This window comes from Strigops habroptila, chromosome 5 (assembly GCF_004027225.2).
Source record: "Strigops habroptila isolate Jane chromosome 5, bStrHab1.2.pri, whole genome shotgun sequence".
Taxonomy (NCBI): Eukaryota; Metazoa; Chordata; class Aves; order Psittaciformes; family Psittacidae; genus Strigops; species Strigops habroptila.
Genome location: NC_044281.2, coordinates 36,196,133 through 36,217,518, shown reverse-complemented (window position 1 = coordinate 36,217,518; position 21,386 = coordinate 36,196,133). Strand labels below are relative to the sequence as shown.

Here is a 21,386-nt window from a genome sequence, read left to right as displayed (position 1 = left end):
TGTAGCCCTCTGTACAGACTTGTATAAAGGAATTCATATGATCCGGATTCATTATATGTGCAGGATGCTGATGAGTGTTTACCTGAAGTATTTGTAAATTTGAGAGCTAAATGTTTAAACCGCTTGCCCTAGTCCTCTCCTTAGAAGCAGGATTTTCATTTACTGCACATTCTTAAGTGACTCCCAGCCTCCTAAATTTACATATTACATCACAGTATGGTGTTAAATTAATTGCTCTGGATTAGAAAGGGATTAGCTAATAAATTTAATATATAATTCCATGGAATTACAGTTTTTGTCTGTTTTGGGTTTCAGCCTTTAACTTTTACTTAAAAGCATGGTTATGAAGAAAACCAAATCCATAACACGCATATTAGCTGAAATGACCAAATTTTGCCCAGTTTAGAACCAAAGTCTATGACAAGTAGTTATTTTCATAAAGTTTCTGTCTGAAGGCCAAGTTCTGTCATGGGGTCCACCCCTGTTTGTCTCAAACAGCTTCTTTCAAATCATTCCACTCCATAGAGCATGAGGTATGTGTGAGTGAAACTACATGGTTTTTTAAATAATAGTTACAAGTGGAACTTCCTTTGTTTATGGACATGTGGATAGCTGAAATCTCAGGAATCAGGGAAATCTATCTTCATTACCCATCCATGGCAATAAAGAAGTGTGCTGGGTGAAAAGAAATGTCATGGCATGTCTGTTCTATAAGTGATCATGAATAGGATCATAGAGGTTATCTTAGAATAATAAATACAGCAAATTTCATGAAGGAAAAAAAAATTACCTTCTTAGTTGTTACTGTTCTACCTTCCTTATCTCTTCATGTTACTCTTTAATATGATGGGAATATAAGGAGAAAGTGTGATGTTATTGGATGGTATGGAGTGGCTATGAGGACTTGAAAGAGGTCTTTTTTTTCAGAAATATATTTGTAATTACTACATATATATATTTAAATATGTGTGTGTATATATATGTGCTGATTGATTTGAATGCTATTACACTCCTCTTAAGCCAGTTGGAATCTCTTTATGTAGTACATAGTGCATTAACATACTCCATCTAAAACCACACTAATATGTTTTTTGTTGACTTGAAAAATGCAGGATATGCCTTTGCTTTGCTTTAGAAATACCACTTTGGAACTTGTAGTATCTCAGTGTATCCCTAGGTACGGAAGAATTTAAGTAGCTTAGCACTGGACATTTTTCCCTGTTAGACTCCTCTTTAACTTTTTGATTTAGAGTACAGCTAAGACTTTTAAACAATCTGTATGAGAAGGACTGTTTCAGCAACTCTACTACATTTTATTTTGAATTTTCTTTCGCCTCCATCACTTTCTTCCTCTGACAACAGAGAGAGATTACTCCAAGCAATTTATATGATAGTTCATCATAGGAAACTCTTACACTGTTGCTGTAGGATGAGATTTTCTCCAACTAATTTCCTATTTTGCTGCAGTAAAACTGCCGGAACACTTTGGTGAATGGTAGATGGATATTCAATTAGAAACTTCTGTACTACATACTTAGAAAATTAGTAAAAAGCAGATTAACCTTAAGTATGTTTCTTGTTTTCAGTTTGATAGTATGGATATTGCTCTATTTCTAGTTATATTTGCTTTCCCTTCCTGCATCATCAGTGAATGACAGTAACATCAGATTAAAAGAAAATTAACTTTTCACTCCCTGCCAATTCCTCCAATAGTTTTAAAGTTGAAATGCAAACCAAAATACAGTACCATTGGCCTTTATGATTTCTCTGTTAAGTGAAGACCGTCATTTTTCAAATATGAAGTACCCGTTGCTTTTGATTTTTCATTAGAAAAAGTAAATTATTATTATATTTGCTTTGCAATAGACCAGTTATGATGCATTTACTTCCTGTGACAATTTTACCCAAATAAGTAGTAGAAAAGCCTGGGATTTTTTTTTTTTCAGGTTCACCTAGGAATCGTGCTGAATTTTCTAATATTGCCAATGTGAAAAAGTAAAAGAAAAACTGATATAATAAGATATTTGCCTTATTAGCAGAAAGAAACTATAAAAATTGAAAGCAGCATAGGTTCCTCCTTCAATCTTTTGGGTTGCTTAGTTTTTCAAGTTCCTTATTCTCTTACCAGAAATGAGGGATCTGGCTCTGTCCTTAGAGACACCCTTGCTACCCTCCCCAGCTTCAGTTGCCTGATGCTGATGTTTTGCAGCATGGATTAGAACATGCAATATTACATATGTTCCAGCAACACAATTGTTTCTGATAATTTAAGATTACATTAGGATCTAGATATTTCAAGGGGTTTTGTTTTTTTTTTTTTTTTTTTTTTAATTAAAGGATTGTAAATTCTAAATTGTTGTTCTGGGTGGTTTTTTTGGCTGTTTTGTGCATGCTCATTTAGAATTAAATTTGTTTTGCAGTATTATGACCTAGATATAACTGAATGCTAAGAGAGTTATACTGAGAGGCTTTAAATTCAAGACTTCTTGCAGATTGATTGAGAAAGGCTAATTCACACAGTGGGCTGAACCCTTGGTACTCCACTTGATATTGACAGAGGTTGAGGTAATTCATTTCTTATGTGGTAGTTCACATCTCACAGCATCAGATCCATAGGGACCTGTCCATGATGGCTTGAAGAGGAAAAAAATGACAATCTCATTGAAACTGTTGAAGAGAAAAAAAATCTATAATGAGAAACAGTTCCACATGAAAGATTCCTTATGTGCTCAGTTGCATATGATTTTCCATGCCCTTGTTGTGTTTGGTTGGTTTATTTTTTTGTGGGGTGTTCCTCCCCTCCCCCCCTTTTTTTTTCCCCTCACACTATTTAAATATACTTACTTGTTTTTCCCAGAAATAGGTTTTCTTGAGTCAAGTGTCTTTAAGAGAAGTGCACTAGGCTAGAGTAGGGAGTCTGCGTTACTGAGTAAATACAGTGGTTTTCAACTTAAAATACTCATGGGTTATTCATTCTGTATGTTTCCTATATTAACAAAGAAAGGTAATAAGCATACCTGTAAATGAATTTCCTTTTGCAGGCTTTTGATGTACAGGAAAAATATGCTTGGACACGCCGTATGAAAAGGCCTGAGAACTTATGCCTTTTCAAAGGAATTTTTGTTCTTTAAAATGTCAGAAATGTCAAGTTCTGCCTTTACTGTCTTGTCAGAGGATTCCTTGAATAACTTCTTAAATGTTAATTTAAGAATTTCTCAGGCAGCAGTTAATAACGTGGTGCTGCTGTGAATCCTTAAAGATTTTGTAGGGAAAAAAAAAAAAGGGAGAAATGTGCAAATAATAGTTTATGCATCTAAATCATCCCATTGTTTTAATTAAGTTATTTGCACTCAAAAAGTTTTTGCTATCCATTTCCAGGATGAGGAACAAAGAGGTCTTTTAAAAAGTTTGTTTAAAAGCATGACAGATACTTGGAAACTAGAATTATAAACAACTGGCTTCCTTTTATGTTTGAATCAGACATAAACTTGTCCAGTGATATCTAAGCTTTGGATATCATAGTCTGGATTTATTTAACTAGGCATATGAGATTCAACAAGGAATCTCGTTTTTTACATGGAAGTTGTATTTTGAGGAGCAAGTTGAAAATTTGAAGGGTAAAATACTGTTTCCATTAATTCTTCATGTAAGGCAAATATTCCTAGGGCCTAGCGATACACAAATTGTTACAAGGAAGTAGAAAGAGGTTCTTAACAGCATTTAAATTTCTTTGATTTTGCCTATTGGTTCCAAGAGGTTTTGTTCCTACTGTGCTGGAAACTGTAGGGTTGGACTGAACAGCAATAGGACTGAAGGATTTATCAGTCTAAAATGAGACAAGAAGGCAGTAAGAAAGAAAACTTGCTTGAGAGATCTCTTCCTTATATTAGGTCGAAATAGGAAGCCAGATGCATTTGAGTACAAAGATCTGTTGGATGAGAAGACAGCTGAAGCTTGATTTTCATATTCTGGTAATAGCATATTTCCAGTGCCCCAAGAAATACAAGGACTCCAGGGGGCCTAATGCCAGAGAAGTGTCTGGTGCTGTGCAGTGCAGATTCCATATCTAGCACAGGCCATGCAGGGAACAAGGGGCAGAGAGAAGGCTCACACAGCAGCCTAGTGGCAAGCAGATTGACTACAGTAAGACCCACTGGTGAGAGAAGAGTTTACACTATATGGTTCTAGTTACTTGTTCCCCAGAGGAGATGTCAGAGGGAGGGAGGTACTCCATATGGAAATAGCTGCCCTGAGGCCTCACTTTGGCAAGTGCTGTGAAAGAGACAGAGGTTATTCCAACACTGCTGATTTGGACCTTCCATGCTCTATTATGTTGTTCTCATCATAAGATGTTTCTGGGGCCCTGTTACCATTCTTGTGGTGTGGCTGCCCCAGACTTGGCACTTCTCAAAGATGTTTCATAGCCAAGCACTCATCTCAGATTTCTTCACTCTTTATGTGACCTTGAAGGTGACAAGTCCTTCGCCTTCTCCCAGCAAAGAATGTAAGCAGTGAAATTAGTTCTATTTAGTTATTGATGGCTGAAGCACTGTGTTAAATAATTTTGCCAGAAGCAAGCCCACTGTGATCAACAAGCCTCTTGTCCCTTCTTTATTAGTTCATATGTTCAAATATAAATGAAGACTGCACCAGGATTGAACTGGATCTTCCCTTATAAAGGCTTATGGTTTGTGTTTGGTTTAGTTTGTTGGTTTGGGGGTTTTTTTTGAGACAGATGCTTGCAGTTGTGTTTGCTTTGTTTAATTGAAAAACAGGTTTTGAAAGATCACAGTTTCTATGAGCTGTGTATGGAAAAAAATACCCTAAAAATCTTATTTCTGTCTTTGCACAGCAAACTCATGCTGAGAATTTTCCCAAGTAATGACATTGTTTCAACACACACAAACACTTGTGAAACTGCTTTTTATACAACTTTTTTTTTATCAGTTAGTTTTGTCTAGAATTCAAAAAAACTTTATAATTCAAAAGAGGAAACATTTATAAGCACCATATATCAAAACATGTTAAATGTTAAATTTTAACAGCAGACATAAAATGACTGCTATCTCTATAGGACTGTGACTGTGTTAATATCTTATTTAGGTTGGGTGAGGGTTTGGTTTCGTTTTTTTTAATTAAGGTACAATGTACAGGACCCTATAAATATTGAGTTATAGGATTATTGTCAGTCAACACATAGCTTGAAATAATCAGTCATTTAATTAGAGCTCTGACATTTATTAATATATTGTTGTATTGAATTGTGTTTACTTTTTAGCTTGACATTCTTTTGCTATTTCCATAGTGAACTAATTTCAATAAAGGAGCTAGTCTTTTTAAAAATATAATTGTCCTTGGATACACTGAACTAAATCAAAAGATGTTTATCACAGAGTCGTGGTACAGGTGCTGGAGATAAGCAATGAAAATCATGCTAGTGTTTTTGAACATGTATGGCTACTTTTCAAAAACAATTACTTTGTATTGAAATCTTGATACCTATTTCAGGTGGATAGGTCCAAAATATCCAGGGCGCTTTATGAATTTAGGTTTGGGTTTTGATTTTTTTTTTTTTTTAAGTATAAAATGAGTATTTCTGGGGACTAATCACAAGACAGAACTTCAACCTACCAAACTAGGTGTCTCTCACCTAGCAAGTAGAGGCTCGGAACCTTCAGAGGTGATGCGAAAGGGATTACTTTCTCTGATGACTATAAGGGGACAAGGAGTGTGGCCTTGCAAGATTTAAGTAAATCCTTGTCAATACTTTATCACCAGTACATACCCAGATAAAATGTCTCCATTTCACTTGGCCAAGTCTCGCTTATTTTAGTACTGCTAATGTGACTATTTAACTTCTGTGTTGTAACTGAACATTTTGATTATGGCTAAAGGGGGGTGTTCTTTGATTCACACAATGAATGCTAATTGTATTTACTGTTCTAATACCTATGGCTGATTGTATTCTTTTATATATCCTTTTTTATATCCTTTTTCATAAATTTAGCCCATATCTATTAGCCTCAGTATTTGGAGAGATTAGATGATCACTTAAGTAGTTCTGCCCCAAATATTCTTTATAATCTACTGATCAGTTTTCAGATGGGAGACACCAGTGCAACTGCTGGGTAAACGTTTGTAGCACTTCAGAAGTATAAATAAAGTGAAATCTAAAACCTCATCAGAATAATTATATACCTTTGTTTAAGCTATCTCTTCAACTCAGTGAAGTGTGAAGGTTGTTGAATTACTGTTGTCTTTGTTAATACTGTTAACTGTTGGCATGTACCCACCAAAGACTCCAGTGCAGGCACGTTCTTGAGTCCTTCAAGGTTGTGTAGCTAATGCAAGCATATTATTTTGCATCTATACACCTTGGAGTGCAGAAGGATCTGTGCCCATGAAGGTCATGATCCCCTGCTGATACAAAATAACTTCTCCATTAAAAATAGTGGAGACATGGTGATTGGTTTCAAAAGAGAATCTGCCCTGAGATATATACTGTTCTGAATGAAAATCTGACAGAAAAGATTTTGTGCACATGTGGTTTTTGAGTCATGCAGCTAATGCTGTATGCCAGTGTGTGAAATAGATAGGCCTGTATTATTGGCAGTACTCAGCATTTATCTTCAGGCTATGCAGTGTTAATTAAAAATACTTGTTTTCACTTAGTGGAGTATTAATAATAATACAACTTAGTGCTTGTAAAATTTTCCATATGTTAAAAATGCATTGAAATAGGAGCTGGATATTGCTTGTAATATCTTCACAAGGGAGCCATATAGCTGTTATTATATATATTTTACAGAATAAAACTGTAGCTGAGTGCAGGAAAACTGAAAGGAGTGAGCTCAACTGCATGATTTTTGAAATCCAGAGACTAGAAAAATGTGCATAATTTTCCTAGCCCTCTTCTTAATTCAGTCACCCTGAACAAGAATGAGCTACTTCAGGATAGACTTGCTTGTTTTTAAGTACAGCAGTCATGAGAAGAATGTTAATTGACAAGCAGATGCAGAGTATTGCAAACACAGACATGTTAGCTGCATTACTGGAAAGTGGAACATTGCATAGAGATGTTCAGATCATGTTTAATTTCACTATGCCATTATTTTGATAGATCCTTTAAACATATTAAATCCAGAATTTTTCAGCTATAAAAGAAGTGTAATCATATAGTGTAGATCTTGAACTGTGTAGATCTTGAACTGTTACTGTCATATATCTGAGATGGAAGTCTGCAGAGGAGTATAAACTTAACTTAAAGAAGTAATTCAGCATTCAAATGTACTTGGGCCCAATGGACAATACCTTACAGAAGCTGGACAAAATGGCATAAGGCCATTCATATTTAAGAGTGCTCCCAGAGTAGACTTTGTCATCAGGTGTCCCTCTGACTTTAACAGACTGCACACATTTGGAAATACTTAAATCTTTATAGGAAGGATTGATCCAAACAGTAATGTGTCCTTTTGACGTTTAAATATGAGGTTACGCACATTCTAGGCCTGTCTATATTCTGCAGTCCAAAGCTGCATTTTACAGTGTATTTAGTTCTTGGGGAAAACACGAGGTGAAGAATAACTTCAGTTATTATTAGTTTTGATTTCTAGACATTGTCTATTGACAATTACATTAAGAGTTTGCAAATAAAGTGGTTTTTTCCTTGTTCACTGCTCAATATTTTTATGCCCCTCACTGAGTGAGGTTATTTCATATTAGCTGCCTCAAAGATTTAGGTTTGCTTAAAGCCAGTTATATCATTAGTTGCCATCTTTGAAGTTACAGCTTACTAGACAACTTCAAAAAAATCCTGATATTTTACATTGATTTTGTCGTCTTAGAAAAATAGGCTCTAAATATAAAGCTTTTAAAGGATGTGCCAATGTGGATCTTTGTCATCTGCATCTTTGTCATCTGAAAATGCATAGGCATAAGCTGAGTTGTATCCACAATGCTTTTACTGGTCCTGTTTACCTCACAGTTTAGAAGGGATCGATTTGTTGTGAAGGCGGACAATAGCTTGCAAAATATAGTAGAAGAGTCATTATTTACTTCAGTTCATATGCAAGCATTGGTATGAGAAACGGTCCCATTACTATGAAATAGAAGGTCAGTATGCGCCTTCAGGGATTCCTTGATGGTTTCAAGGTGAAGTTCAGACCTCTCTCCAACACCCGTGTTTGACCAGCTGTTCCCTGCAAAGACTGTAAGCAATTTCAGAAAAGTAAAGTAATAGAAAAATTTCTAAGTCACCCTGAATATATAAGCTTAATCTTCTGAAGTAATTTTTCCTTTAAGTTAATAATTTCAAGGCATTTATTACATGACACATTCACTTTTAATGTTAAAGTTCTTTCCTGATCTTGTCTAGCCTTTGCTTTAATATTAAGGATACAGTTCTGTTTAAAGATTATTACTTTTTTTTCAGCAAGGAAATAACTCTGAAGTATGATATATTGTGTATAACAAAGTTATACACCTAGATGCCTACCAGTACATTACTACTTTTGTTTTCACTAGTATTTATTTTAGTATGATTTACAAAATGAGACAGTCGTGTTCATAATAATAGACTCCTAGTGTACTGTAACTGAAGCCCAAATACTATAACCAGTATACATAGTTATTTCTTCAGCATTTCTGAGAATCTGGCCCTCTCCCTGGAGATGTAATGTGTACTGACTTAAGACTTCACGCAAAGATACTTTCACTGTTTCTGGTTTCTTTCCTTTGGACCAGGGCATTCCAAGATAGTGAGTAATGAATGACTGCTTTAGAGAAACAAAGTTCATCAGACATTTTGGATTTTCATACAGTTTCTGTGCAAACATGAAAAAAAGATTATTCAAAACAGCTAGTAGACACAAATACTATGGTAATATTGTATAGAAGAAAAGGTAGGCAGCACAGTAAAAGTGTTAATTACACTTCTCAAATAGCTAATAATGATATAACCGCTTTGCTGATAGATAGAAAAAAAAAAAGCTAAGATTGTTTGAAAGTATACAACTGATTCTCTGAAGAACTCTCAAAAATCTCCCGAACTCAGACTTCTGTTGATGCTGAGAATGAATGTGCTGTTAAATGAAGAGATTGACTATTTTATTGACAATGAATGTTCGCATGGCAACATCTTGTACATTTTGAAACTCACCTGTTTTGTTTTACAGGAGTAAAATAATGTATGCTGTAGACTAAAGCAGTACCAAACTGCATTGTGGGCATCTGAATTTATAAATGGCTTATAGAAAAATAACATGATTTTTCATATGAATTTGGTGATAATGGATTGGCATAAATAATAGAATCATATAATGGTTATGGTTGGAAGCTATCTTAAAGATCATCTAGTTCCAATCCCCCTGCCATGGGCAGGGACACCTTCCACTAGACCATGTCACACAAGGGCCTGTCCAACCTGGCCTTGAACACTGCCAGGGATGAGGCATCCAGAACTTCTTTGAGCAACCTGTTCCAATGTCTCACCACCCTCATATATTATATTACAAATATAATAATTATTACATTAATGTTGTTCCATAAGTAACCCTGGACTATAAACAGAGTATTATGGCAATTCAGAAGATAAAAAAGTGTTTAATTTCATTTGGATACACTGCTAGTAAAGCATATGTTGTGGTTCAGCAGATTATACTTATCATCACAATTGGCATTCTGTGAATATTGTGGTACTGGTTCCTGAAATGTATTAAAATTCAAAAAAACCCTTGAGCATGTATGATTTAACAAATGCTGTAAGGAACTGAGGACACAAAGAATATGCTTTCTAAGAGATCACAAATAACCATTGTTGTGTTTTCTATCATATTTATTGTAGACGGACAAGAAAGAGAGAAGCAATGCCTTGAATGTTGCAATAGATGGTATGTGCAAGAAGACAAGAGACCTCCGCAGACAGGTAAGCAAACTGGGGAACTGAAAAGGTAGAAAAGGAGACTCGAGGGATGCTTTTCCAAATTGCTGTTTTCAGCTTTTGTAGCACTACATTTTGAAAATAAAGATTTCTTCTATGTTAAGAAAATACTGAGGATAGTTACACTATTCCACAGAACATAGACATACAAATTTTCAAAAGGGGGAAAAACCCTAGCAAATTATACTAGCTGAATTATATGTATGTACATAAACAAAGCTCTTCATAGGTACATGTCTAAATATGTATTTGCTTTAGAAATATATTGGTAATGTACTTTGGACATCAAGAGAAATTTTATTTTAAATAAGTTTGAATTATTATTGGTTGTTGGAACAGATACCTTGAAAGGACCACGGAATCACTATGTCTAGTTCTATACAGTTGTGACAACTCATACAACAAAAAAGGGTCCTTGGAATACTTGGTCCACAGTGCATGCACCCATTTTTCATCCCAGTATCCTAAAACTAATGTAAGACATGCACCAAAACCCACAACTTCAGTGTACTGCAGACATTGAGCAGTAGACATCAGCTGTGTTTAAATCCTTTCTCTTCAAAGAACATGTTGGAGAAAAATTGTAAATTATATTGAAAGTATAAAATGTAACACTTAAGAGAGCTAGAAAGCCAGCAGTTTTTTCAGCAAGGCTGCCCCAAACAACTATATGAAAAATTTATGGCTACACAAAACATGAGCACACACTGCTTTATGCTGTCTCTAGCTGTGGCTATTTGTCAACTCTCTAATGGAAGAATACTCCTCCCAACTTTGTGAACAGTCTTACAAGCCAGCCTGTGCTTCAAGATGATGAATAACTTCCTTCCTGTCCCACATAATCAGCCAGGGGCAGCCTTGAAAGATGAGATGAATATAATATAAATATAGTGTCTACAACTAACTAGCTATCCAATTTCAAAAATACGTTCAGCTCAGATATCCAGCATCTTGGATCACAAGCTCAGTGTATCTGGGAACATTTCCCTTCTGTACTACAGTCATGTCCATGACTTAAACTCGAGTTTATAACAGTTTATTGACTCCATTACAGTGTTAAAAATCTGTTAAATATTTCAATTTGTGTGTTTCTATAAACTTTTGTAAAACATTGAGGCTGAATGTAATCATTCCCAATTTATAGTCAATCTAGAACCAGTAGTTTTCTCTAACCAGAGTAGCTGTATGCTTTCTTGACATTTTCCACTGGAAGGTATTTAAGAGAAATACTTAATCTACTTCATCTTGTTCTGTGTTCAATACATGTGAATTGCATAAGAATTGTTTTAGGAAGAGTGCTTACTGCATGTCTAATTCCTGATCTGGGAAACATGAAATTGCGAGTTCTGTGCCTTCAAATATTGCAGTAGAGTCTTATTTGCTTTCACTTAGAACATTCATTATTCTGCCTCCCAGCACATTTTCTAGAAACATGAACACTGTTATTTGGTCTACACTTACAGCTTTCATAATACTTGTATTTTTTTTTGAATGATACGGAGCACCACAGCTATTCTCGTGTAAGACACTCATGGTGGACTTGGGGCTAAGATGTGCTCAATGTGCTCAGATTTCAGTCAATTACTGGGATACCTCTGCAAAATTGAGGTTGAAGATGAAACCATATGAAGGTGTATTTTTCAAATCTCTTCAGCGTTGTGTACAATAAATAAAACTGTCATATAAGTGCTGGTGCAGTCACCACCTGACAATGGGTTACGCCATGGGCCCCTATGGAATGTCTTTGTAGACCACAGTAAGTAAAGCAAAGGAAGGCTTGTTGTATCTGGCAAGACTCGATGGCAAAAGTAGGTATCTCAAGAACAGTGTATTCTGGAAGTTTTAAAAATCCCTGGCTTTTCCAAAGAAATTATTTCTATGCACTTCAGGAACTTGGCCAGCACTTGTGGGGATTTTAAACTATTCTAGGTTTTTTGGATTTTTACTTGTACTGTGCCAGAGATGTAGCATGTCATTTCTGTGTGTGCAGTTTTAGCTAGATCACTGCTTCCCTGCCTAGTTAGGGCTGTATGAATGTTTAGGAAGGAATTGCCTATTCATTCCAATTTCTAATTCTGAGAAATTACTATACTCAGTTCTTCCTTCCCAGTTGTGTTCCAGCATATCATGAATAGACTGCACAGATGTTCCTCTTATTGTTGTTCCACAGTTTTGGTTGGTTGGGTTTTTTTTATATATGTGTTATTTCTGATTATATTCTTATATTCTGTGTTGCTTTTTCACCATGGATAGCTTTTTCTGAACATAAAGGAGATTGCCTTCCTGGCATCCCTTTGAAATAGCAAAGAGAGGAGCTGTCAATAAAGCTAATCTTTAGTTTTTCCAGGACTTTTGCCAATGTAGTCTTGTGAGGCAATAGGCAAATGGAGGCAAACACTGTTTTCTGTACTCATCAGGATACTGACATTTAATAGTGTTGTAAACAGCTGCTGGGATTTTCTTCTCTACCTTCCACTTTTTTTGGACAACCTTATGCCCCATGTTTTATAAACAACATGTTTCTATGTTATTTTTCAATGCACTTCAATATCAAACCAAAAACACTCCATGCTTCCACTTCCATAACAATCTGCTCAAAGGGTAAGAATAAGACCTTGCACCTTAAAAACGAGTTTGTCAAATACCATTCTCCCTCTATCTTCCCTCTTCTGATGGTGTCTCTTTCACTTAGAAGTATGAGAAAAAAATTAATTATAGCACAGTAACTTCCCTAGTATTGCCTGCTAACGCTGCTGGTGCTATTCTTTGTCTCTTTATATGTCTCCTGATATGGCTGCTTAACTTTTAGCATTTTGCTCTAGAGGTGGCCAGACTCAGAAACAGACTTACAGAGTAGTGAAAAATTATTGTTATAATTAGGATGAAGAGAAATAGATACTACTTCAGATATTCCTTTTTTCTTTTGGCTTTTTCCTTTCTTTGTTCTATGTTGTATTTCTTCGTTCTTTAATGCTGTGCAAGCCATCTTTTGAAAATCTCAGCTTCATGTATTGCTATGCATAGCTGAAACAGGAACATAATTTCAAACGTGTTTGTATTCAGCAAAGACACAGCATTATCTTTTTTTTGAAGATGATGCATTTTACCGTTTAATTGCAGGATAGAGGATTTCTTAGAACAAAATAATAATGCTAATTTATGTGTGAATGGTTAATTAAACCAAGCAAACCAGTAAAAAGCTGCAGCAAATAAATATGTGATGAGAGATGAAATTAGGCTGCTGCTTTGAAAATTGGATGCCTCAAGCTCGCCATGAATGTGACTAAGGTCATTGCAGTCACTGGTTCTCAAATAATCCATGAAGGCTGCAAAAGTCCTACAATCTGGGCTATACAGAACCCAAAAATATCTCTCTTAGGGTAATGAATCACTGGCCATGGATATGGTTCAACAAACTTTTGTTGCTGGTTATTATAAATTGAAATTTTAATTTTTAAACTGTGATTCCACAAATTAAAGCTGGGAATGTGAACATGACAGTAAAAATCTAATTTTGTATTGGAAACCTATAGTCTCTGTCTGTGTAAATTACTTTTGAGAACATATCCAGAAAGTAAGTGGTAAGTTACAGTAAGCTAGAAGACAGATAAACATTCCAAACATAAACTTACCTGCATTTTTTGGAAGAGTTGTCTGTCCCATGTGCCTGGTGAGTCAATGAGAGCTGGCTTTAGAAGGTGAGGTTACCTAAAAGCTAGTGGTGGAATTTATATCCAAATCTTGTCTTGATAATCAACTTATTTACCTGCTATTATTTCTGTTGTGCATGTTCACTGCACTACCTACAAGGACAACAGCATGAAAAAGATTGTGGTTTCTTGCATTTTTCTAGCTGTGTGAGTTTTTACTTCTACTGAGTTTTCACATAGATATGTTGGAGCAAAATACTAAGTGAAAACACCTCCTTTGGCAACAAACCTGTCAGCACATAAGAGCTTAAAAGCCTTTTGTGTTCTTTCTGTTCCAATCCATCTCTTTTCTAGATATTGTAAAAATTCTTTTTTGCAGTAGGAAATTCAAGTTGAAACTTGATAATTTAGTTTCATTGCATGTATTGTTACAACTGGTACATTTCTTCCAGTGTTCTATGATTAAAATGAATGATTGCCATGTGTAGGTTTCTAATATGGAAAATAACTTATTAGGTGAAGTAATGTCCCAGTGATCAGTTGTAACCTTACATGAAACCTAACCTAAGAGATGTAATTTGTTCTTTAATAATTTAAGAAATTAAAGAACAATTAGTTTAAGTAGACAAAACTGAATTTCAGACTCATTTATAGTTCTTGCTCTATTAATCTATGTTCAGGTGGCGCAATCAGTAATCTTACTGATATAATTGCCGTGAAGACTAGCATTTTGCTGATCAAACTGTATTTTTGGGTTTTCCAACAAGGTTGAAAATATTTTACAACTATGAAAGCATGTGATGTAGACTGTTTTGTGAGTATAAACATAACTAATATTTTCTTTATAAAATGAAACAGCCATCTCCCCTGGCATCTGAACTTCAAGAAGGACTACTCAGGAGACATTAGGTTTGGTCTAACAGTAAATTTTCATGTGTGGAATCATTCTATTCATCAAAGAACATGAATATTTATTTGGCTCCTTTGATTTCAACAGAACTACTACATGTTTGAAGTGTTTTACGTATCTGTGCTCACACACACATACACTCACACATACAAACACGCATATTTAGGTAGTGGTATATTAAAATTGTCCCTAAAATTAAAGAGTTTTCTGTGTAATAGATAAATTGCAACTGCAGTAAGTTTCAGACACATAATCCTGCAAATAATGCAGGAATACAGTGTGTACATGTTTATGTTATAAAATATTAATGGACAATAAGTACAGTAGGCTTTAATAAATAGTCCACTTAGCAGATACTAATGTAGTGCTTTCTTTTGCAGCTCCGTAAAGCCATTATAGATCATATCTCAGACTCCTTCTTGGATACCACTGTTCCACTTCTAGTTCTCATTGAAGCTGCTAAAAATGGAAGAGAGAAAGAAATAAAGGAATACGCTGCTATATTTCGAGAACATACCAGCAGGCTTGTGGAGGTACGTTTGATGGAGTTGCACTTTTTTTGAATATACGGTATGACTTGCCGCTGCACATCTCTTTTGCTGGCAGATATCATAGAACAATTAAGCCTGACATTTCAGGAAAAAATAAATAGATGGCCTAGGGCAATAGTAAACATATTCTATTTTTTATATAATGGTATGGAATTAGTGGGTTTTGTGGTGTTGGCATTTATATAGTATTCCATTGCATAGAAATTAGGTGGTGGGGAATTCTAATTAGGGAAATCAGTGTAAGATATTCAGTGGGAACTTGATCAAATGTGTTATTCTAAAGAGTATTATCTCAAAGTGTTCAGAAACTAACACCCAAACTATGTGAGAGACCATATTAATGTTAGTTGTTTGTCAGCTTTCTCACTTTGAAAGTTCATAGCCTGTGTAGTGATATGCTGAAGAGGAAATGGTGCTGACGCCCAGTTGAGAGCCATGAACCCTCTAGCAGACTAAAAGCATGTTGGCGTATATGCTGAACAAATTCACTCGCATACATTGTATACTCATTTCTAAAAGATATACTTCTTTATTACTTATAAATGATACTTATTTATCACTTAGCAATTTGCAGATAGAATCTGGGGGAATATTTCAGTTTGTTGGACAATCAGTCTTGCAACTATGACTAAATATTCACTGACAAACTCAGTCAAACTGGAGCTGGAAACACTGCTGGAACACAGAAGTCATGGATTTTGCAGGAATATTATCTCAAGTGCCTGTAAGGAATGCATTGATAATTTTTGTGGGTTTCTAAGCTTTTAGTGCTTTTGTGTGCAGTAACACAAAAATGGGAAAAATCAATTAATTCACTCTGTGGCTGAAAATTTACTTAGAAAAAGTATTTGGCTCAGAATGAATGAATTAATCTTGGATGGTCTACAGATAATGAAAGACAAATAGGTAAATAGCTAAAGTAAAAGTAGGGTATTGTATTTATGTTTCTCTTCATGGTTATGTAGTTACAGAATAAGACTAGTTATTATTCTTTGATTTACAAGAATGTCTCTTTTTGACCATGCTGCAAAATCAAATGAAAACTAAAGCAGAAACCTGAAGTTTTAAAAGTTTTAAGATTTTTAATACTGAAACTACACCAGCTTGAATCAGCTAGATTTTTAGAAAGGACAGGTGATCTCTGAATATCTGATAACTTCACTGAATTTGGAATTGAGGCCAGGTCAGCTGGAATACCCAAATCATTATTCAGTTTAGAAGATGTGAACCTAAAAATCCAGTATTAATTTCCTTTCATGGGTGTGAATTTGTTTCCCAAATGCAAAGAATAGCTGGCCATCAGGTTAGGTTTGTGACTAAAGGGGCTGATGGCTGCACAGATACACTGACTAAAAAAATCTACAAGGACATGTAGCACCTACCTGTGCACATAAGACTGCCCAGAAGACAGCTCTCCTTAGTGATGTTGTATAAAAGGGTTTCTATTACATGGTAGCCTTACATCATCTTATTCTATGTATAAATATACAGACTATGTATTAAATATAAATACATGTTTATATTTATCCTATGATGTAATATGCTGCCTACAGTACTTTTAAAAATGTTTCAAGTAACTGGCTTTCAGAGAGATTGTAGCCAGTGCCACCTCCTGTTCTTGAATTAGTTATTCCAAATTGTCACTTTACTGGTGCTTTTATAGTATGCTGCTATTGAAAATTAACATAAAATAAAGCTGAAATTATCTTCTGGATATCTACTAGAACTGAAGTATCTTATTTAAAAGTTGCTTAAATTTGTCTAATGCACTTTCCAGTATCCCTAAGTAAGAGCTTGATTGATGGCTTTTTGATAACCTGTACCGCTAAACTCTCCAGCAAATTAATTAGTAGTTGTACTGCATCCATCAACTGCTAGCCTATCAGTCTTAAAATAAACAACCAGAAATCAAAAAAATATTAACAGCTAAGCAAGTGGCCACAAAGGGCCTTTGTACATATAAACAGATTTATCTGATTTTTAAGAAAAATTCAGTCATTTCTGACAGCATCCTCAAAGAAAAAGAATTATGGCAGCTATTTTGTGGAAAGTGTAATACCAATTCCATTGATCTAGATGGAACAGCATTTAAATAAATCAGAGCTGTAATTTAGAAGCATGTTTTGGTTTAAGTGGCCTAAAGCCTGTTAAACTGAGAATATGCATATATATTTAAATTGACAGTTGTAGAGCACTGCACTGTTGCTTTAATTTGTCAAGGAATATAACAGATAGATAGACTTCAATCTTAGTCATCTTAGTTTTCACGCGTGTACATACACAGACTTCAGTGTCCTGGGTTCACCTGTAACAGTTATTTTTCTCCTTCATAGTAGCTGGTGCAGTGCTGTATTTATGACTTTAGTCTGAGAACAATGCTGATAACACACCGATGTTTTTAGTTGTTGCTAAGTAATGCTTACCCCAATCAAGGACTTTTCAGTCTCTCATGCTCTGCCAGTGAGGAGGGGCACAAGAAGCCAGGACGGAGCAGAGACAAGACACCTGACCCAAACTAGACAAAGGGGTATTCCATACCACAGCACATCATGCCCAGTATATAAACTGGGGGGAGTTACCCGGAAGGCCCAGATCGCTGCTCAGGTCGGGCTGGGTATTGGTCAGACAGTGGTGAGCAATTGTATTGTGCATCACTTGTGGTTTTTTTTTTGTTTCCCCTTTAAGTTTTATTTTCTCTCCCCTTGTTATTTTCCTTATCATCATTATTATTATTGGTGGTAGCAGTATTAGTTTTGTGTTACACCTTCGTGATTGGACTGTTCTGATCTCAACCCATGAGATTTACATTCTTTCAATTTTTCTCCCCATCGACCCTGGAGCTGGGGGGGAAGGAAGGGAGGAAGTGAGCGAGCGGCTGCATGGTTCGGAGTTACTGGCTGGGCTTAAACCATGACATCCAGAAAGTGAGAAGTGACAAATATGTATGGAGCTTGGTTTTCAACTGAACATGGTGCCATGGGTTATGGATACTCCATAGAAATCAGGCACAGCCAAAAGTGCTACCAAAATTGGAGAGCCTGAATCTGCAAGAAGGATAGGACAGGTAGAAAGGAGATGAGTTGGCTTTGAATCCTTGCTACTTCTATTATCCATTTCTTTATCAAATAATTTACTTGGTGAAACTTCTAACGTATAAACATTACCTGTGCCCTCTGGGACAGTTGCCTAGCCTTTTGCCAGGGATACGTTTCATAACATGGTGGTGTCTGCCACCTGTAAGATTTTGAGTTGGATGACAGGTTAATTCAAGATCCAACCCTATACAGCATCCCCAGAGTTTATGAGAAAGTTTTCAAGCATCTTTGTATTTTATTAGAAGGTTCTTAAATGACAGTTATCAATTCCATGTTTGCAGGATTCTATAGATATGTAGCAAATAAAAGATAGACTAGGGACAACGTGGGCCCTCTCCGGAAGCTATCGAGAGAACTGGCTACCATGGATTTGGAGAAGGCTGAGGTTCTTAATGACTTCTTTGCCTCAGTCTTCATTAGCAAATGCTCTGACCACACCACAAAAGTCTTGGAAAGCAGATGCAGGGACTGTGAAAATGAAGACCTTAGGCCTGCTGTAGGAGAGGATCAGGTTCGAGACCATCTTAAGAACCTGAATGGGCACAAGTCCATGGGACCTGATGAAATCCATCCACAGGTCCTGAAGGAGCTGGCGAATGAAGTTGCTAAGCCACTGTCCATCATATTTGAAAAATCGTGGCAGTCAGGTGAAGTTCCCGATGACTGGAAGAAGGGTAATATAACCCCCATTTTCAAGAAAGGGAAGGTGGAAGACCTAGGGAACTACAGACCAGTCAGTCTCACCTGTGTGCCTGGCAAAATCTTGGAGCAGATTCTCCTGGAAAACATGCTAAGGCACATGAAAAACAACGAGGTGGTTGGTGACAGCCAACATGGCTTCACTAAGGGGACATCCTGCCTGACCAATTTGGTGGCCTTCTATGATGGAGCCACGGAACTGATGGACAGGGGCAGAGCAGTTGACGTCATCTACCTGGACTTGTGCAAAGCGTTTGACACTGTCCCGCATGACATCCTTGTCTCTAAATTGGAGAGACATCAATTTGATAGATGGACCACTCGGTGGATAAAGAACTGGCTGGATGGCCGCGCACAAAGAGTTGTGGTAAATGGCTCGATGTCCAGTTGGAAACCTGTAACGAGTGGTGTCCCTCAGGGATCGGTGTTGGGACCGGTCCTGTTCAACATCTTTGTCGGCGACCGGGACAGTGGGATTGAGTGCACCGCAGCAAGTTTGCCGATGACACCAAGTTGTGTGGTTCGGTTGATATGCTGGAGGGAAGGGATGCCATCCAGAGGGACCTTGACACGCTTGTGAGGTGGGCTGATGCCAACCTTATGAAGTTTAACCAAGCCAAGTGCAAGGTCCTACACCTGGGTCGGGGCAATCCCAGGCGCTGCTCCAGGTTGGGCAGAGAAGAGATTCAGAGCAGCCCTGCAGAGAAGGACTTGGGGGTGTTGGTTGACGAGAAGCTTAACATGAGCTGGCAGTGTGCGCTTGCAGCCCAGAAAGGCAACCATATCCTGGGCTGCATCAAAAGAAGCGTGACCAGCAGGTCGAAGGAGGTGATCCTGCCCCTCTACTCTGCTCTCGTGAGACCTCACTTGGAGTGCTGTGTACAGTTCTGGTGTCCTCAACATAAAAAGGACATGGAGCTGTTGGAGCGAGTCCAGAGGAGGGCCACGAGGATGATAAGAGGGCTGGAGCACCTCCCGTATGAAGACAGACTGAGAGAGTTGGGGCTGTTCAGCCTGGAGAAGAGAAGGCTGCGTGCAGACCTCATAGCAGCCTTCCAGTATCTGAAGGGGGCCTATAAGGATGCAGGGGAGGGACTCTTCCTTAGGGACTGTAGTGGTAGGACAAGGGGCAATGGCTTCAAACTTAAACAGAGGAAGTTGAGATTAGATACAAGGAGGAACTTCTTTACAGTGAGGGTGGTGAGGCACTGGAATGGGTTGCCCAGGGAGGTTGTGAATGCTCCATCCCTGGCGGTGTTCAAGGCCGGGTTGGACAGAGTCTTGGGTGACATGGTTTAGTGTGAGGTGTCCCTGCCTATGGCAGGGGGGTTGGAACTAGATGATCTTCAGGTCCTTTCCAACCCTTATGATTCTATGATTCTATGATTCCTTCCTTATTTATTTCCTTCACTGTTATAAAAGCCAACAAACAAATCCCCTTCCAGCTTTCAGATTATGAATTATAAATCCGGAAAGATAGTCATGTATACTATTGTAGAATTGGGCTTGATCTGTCCAACTGAGAATAATTTAAGTATTGAAGTGCAAGATCATGGGTGGCATATATCTGGCTATTGAACACTAACAGAGACAACAGTCAAAGGTAAAATATTTTAAAAGCTAAATAACTAAGAAAATAAACTCTTGCAAGAAATGGCATACCAGAGTAACTGTACTAGAGAAGGTTGGTAGGTGAGGTAAAGGAGACATCACACAATTGTAATATATCTATAAAGGCAGTTTTATGATCTACATGTAGTTGTGACATCCAAGGAGATGGATGGATTGTGGGCATCAAATGACACAGCAAAGGCCAGTGATGCAAGCAAGACTGCCCATATTGTTAATAAAAAATACCTTATCAGAAGAACAAGTGGGTTGTTGGTTTGTTTTTTTTCTCTTTTGTCAGCTGCAAATAGCCTTTATGGGACATAGTGAAGCTGCTTGCAAGCATCAAGATGTGAAAACCAGCTCAGATGCTGGCAACCACTAGTTTTTGTATTGGAGAATGAAAGCTAAGAAAAAACCCAACATTTGCATTGTCACTGTTATTTTTTCCTGAATGTAAAACACCTTAGGTGTGGATCTGAGCCCACTCTAAACCTTTGACATCCATAACATCTTGTGGTAAAGAATTTCACAGTTTGACTACATGTTGTGTAGAGATGTATCTGTGAAACCTCCACACGATCATTTCATTTGCTGTCCCTGAATTCTTGTATCGGAAGAGAAAACGTGCACCAGTCTCTATTTTTCTCTCCATGCTACTTACAGATGTCTGTCACATCCTTCTTCAGTTGTCTGTTTTCTAAGTTGAGTATTGCTGGTCTTTCTAAATTTTCCTTGTTTGGAAGCCATAAAAGGATCATCTTGCTACCTTCCATGTACCTATTTCAGCACGTTGAAGCTCATGAGGTGGTAGGTCAGAACTGTGCATGCTATTCTAGGTGTTTCATTATGTTCTCTGTTTCCTCATCTATTTAATTCCTAACGTTTCTTCTTCTCTTACTGCTGAACAGTAAGCTGCAACTTTAACAGAAAGTT

The 21,386-nt window shown here is 36.9% G+C and overlaps 1 protein-coding gene across 1 annotated transcript in view; it reads left to right on the top strand.

The window, feature by feature from the left end:
* CTNNA3 (catenin alpha 3) overlaps positions 1-21,386 on the top strand; it is a 491,060-nt gene that overhangs the window by 274,200 nt on the left and 195,474 nt on the right. Inside the window, exons 8-9 of the mRNA XM_030487065.1 lie at positions 9,842-9,922; positions 14,878-15,030. Coding sequence (XP_030342925.1) covers positions 9,842-9,922; positions 14,878-15,030 — 234 coding nt within the window. The remainder of the gene's footprint in view (positions 1-9,841; positions 9,923-14,877; positions 15,031-21,386) is intronic.